This window comes from Budorcas taxicolor, chromosome 4 (assembly GCF_023091745.1).
Source record: "Budorcas taxicolor isolate Tak-1 chromosome 4, Takin1.1, whole genome shotgun sequence".
Classification (NCBI taxonomy): Eukaryota; Metazoa; Chordata; class Mammalia; order Artiodactyla; family Bovidae; genus Budorcas; species Budorcas taxicolor.
This window is the reverse complement of record NC_068913.1, coordinates 94,534,788-94,537,500: the sequence shown is the minus strand read 5'-3', so window position 1 is coordinate 94,537,500 and position 2,713 is coordinate 94,534,788. Positions and strand designations below refer to the sequence as shown.

General features: G+C 47.2%; 1 protein-coding gene across 1 annotated transcript in view; it reads right to left on the bottom strand.

Annotated features, from left to right (window-relative positions):
• Positions 1-877, bottom strand: part of GARIN1B (golgi associated RAB2 interactor 1B) — a 15,469-nt gene extending 14,592 nt beyond the window's left edge. The window contains exon 1 of the mRNA XM_052638767.1: positions 629-877. Coding sequence (XP_052494727.1) covers positions 629-877 — 249 coding nt within the window. The remainder of the gene's footprint in view (positions 1-628) is intronic.
• Positions 878-2,713: the final 1,836 nt, after the last annotated feature.

The window sequence follows — 2,713 nt, the reverse complement described above, 5'->3', positions numbered from 1 at the left end:
TCTTTTTTTCACTGTCAGGCCCCTGTAACCCCCAAGTGCTGCTTATTCTGGGTCCCATCTGGCCTAAGGAGAGCCCAGGCAAGGACACAAAATGCACCGAGTGCTCCTGTGCTGAGGCCTTTGCTTCCCATGTTTCATGGAACAGCCAGGTCAGTCCCACCTCTTTTACAACAGAGAAAACTAGTGCACAGGTCACCTGCTCCATGACATCCCCTGACGAGAAAAAAGTGGACCAGACTCCGAGCCTAGATCTCTCTGGGTACCCAACTTCTATTCTTTCATCCATCAGCATTTCTGCTCTAAAGCCCTAAATAGCATCTCATTTTACTGCCTCTTTGTTCATCTACTTTGAACTGACAGCCTGGAGGATGAAGTAAACTAAGGGATTCAGAGATCAAACCCTCCCCTCAGAGCAGAGAACCCTTGACCTCTCTCCCCAGAGTGACTGCAGGAGAAAGCCTATCTGGGGCTCTGCAACACCAGGGTCAGGTGTGGGTAGCCTTGCCTTTGGTTCCTCTCTTTGCCTCGGTTGTCACTCCACTCCAGTTCCGGGGACAGACTCTCCGTCACATTGTGGGAAGAGATTTAGAGAAATCAAGGAGTGCCATTCGGAGCGGCCCAAGAGTACCTGGACAAAGTTGCTTTCAAACACCACTGATTCAGGAAACAGGTTGAATTCTGGAGAATGAACCATCTGGCTGAGCAGTCCCTCCTCCACACCCAGGCCCACTCCAGGATTTGGTTCCCCATCCACAGGAAAGAGGCCCCTGAATTCTTCCCAGGCATTCAGGGAAGGGAAGGTTGGATAGGATCTTGTGACTTTTACTGTCTTCTTCGATTTGTTCCAAGTCTTTCTATGTGGAACTGATGACAACATTTCCGCACATACTCAGGGGCCTGCTGCGCATTTGTCCTGGGTCCTCTTTCTTCCCTCCTGGCCTTGGGCAGCCAGCCAAAGCCTGGGGCCACCAATCAGCTCACAATGATGAATGGATGACATCATGAAAAACCAGGGCAGGCCTGCAGGAAAGGGAAATGAAGAGGAGCCTCCCTTTTCCTCCAGAGTGCTTTCACAGCTTACTGCGTGCCCTGACAGGCCCCAGCCCCCTTGGGACCTGAGGACACAGCTCCCCTAGAACTTGCTGACCCAGGCACAAAGCAGAGAAGGAAGGCTGTTAGGAAGCTCCTTCCGCTGTTACGAGGAAAGTCCCCTCCCTCCCTTTCAAGCCTCCCTTACTCCAAATGTGACCTACCCCCAAAGAGTTTTAAGGGCGGTGGTTGATTTAAAACAGCTTTCCTGAGCTCTGTACCATGTGGGCCCCATGTGCCCTGGTCTATCTGCAGTAGCCTCTGCTGGTTCTGGGAGAAGCAGCAGGACCGTAGGTGCCTGCTCTATACTTTGCTACCACTGGCTGGCTACTTCTGTGGGGCTAATTTCCCTAAGGAAGTCAAACTGAAGAACAGTAGGAATAAGTGGTTTCTTACCCAGAGGCTGGCTGGGTGAGGGTGCCAGCTGAAAGGAATGGAATCCCAGTGAGCCGCTTGCTAGATCAACACGCCCTGCTTCTTCTCAGAGAGTGAGTCTGCCTCATCCCTGAGCCAGAGGAAAAGAGAGCCCACATCTTGGGGCAGCTAGATAAGAGGCAAAGAACCCAGCAGAATGACCACCACTCCTACTGACCACTACCACTATTTCAGGGAGAAATCCTTTTCTAGTTTGAACAAAATTCCAGACTCTATTAACCACCAAGGTAAATTCCCTCATCAAGGTCAAATGCAATCAATTTAGAAAAGCAATATGACAACCAAAACATGCAAAGTACAAGCGGGGAGGTTTATTTCTGTATTTCATTATCAAGCCAGGGAGAAGGCTGAAAGGTCACGAGGCTTTCCTTTGCTGATTCCATCACCCCCCTCTGGCTGCTTCTATTATACTCCGACTCTATAGGCTGTCTCGTGGGCACAACTTCTACCCTCACGTTCCTTGTTTTCCATTTTTTACAGTGTGAGGAAATGTCTTCTCTGGTAACATTCTCTAGGGATGGGGTCAGAGACCACATCCGGTGGTTTACATTTCTCTGGAAACAACATGCAGTAAAAAGTGATGATAATTAGTACACTGATACGATGCTTTTCACAGCTAAAGCTTACATGCTGCAGTAAAGCTTAGATGTATGGTTTGGATATATTTGACCATTGGGTCTCTAGTAATAGAGCATCTGGTTTTTAGCTGGCATGAGTTTGTGGAATAAAGATTGTGTTTCCTGGCCTCTCTCTTGGCTAGCTAAGGCTATAGGGCAAAAATGATGCAAGATCAGGAGTTGGATCAAATTTCTATATGGAATCATCATGGGAAGGGGGCATGCTCTTTTTCACTCATTTTTCCCTTCAGACTGGAATATAGACTTGATGGCTGGAGCTTCAACATCCCTACTGGGCCATGAATTGGCATGCTAAGGATGGTAGCATAACAAGATAAAAGGGCTCCAGTTCCTTGAGGATCATAAAATTATACTAGTCTTGGACTCTTACCTTGAACTTCTTCTAAGTATGAAAGAAATAAAGGTTTCTTTGATTTTGAATCAGGCTTAAAACTAGCTGATAGAACTATATAAAATGCCTATATACTCCTCTGGACTAATTTTACAGGTAGTTATGGTACTATTTACCAATAATTCTAAGTAATGAAGAAAATAGGCTTAGCTTTACAATA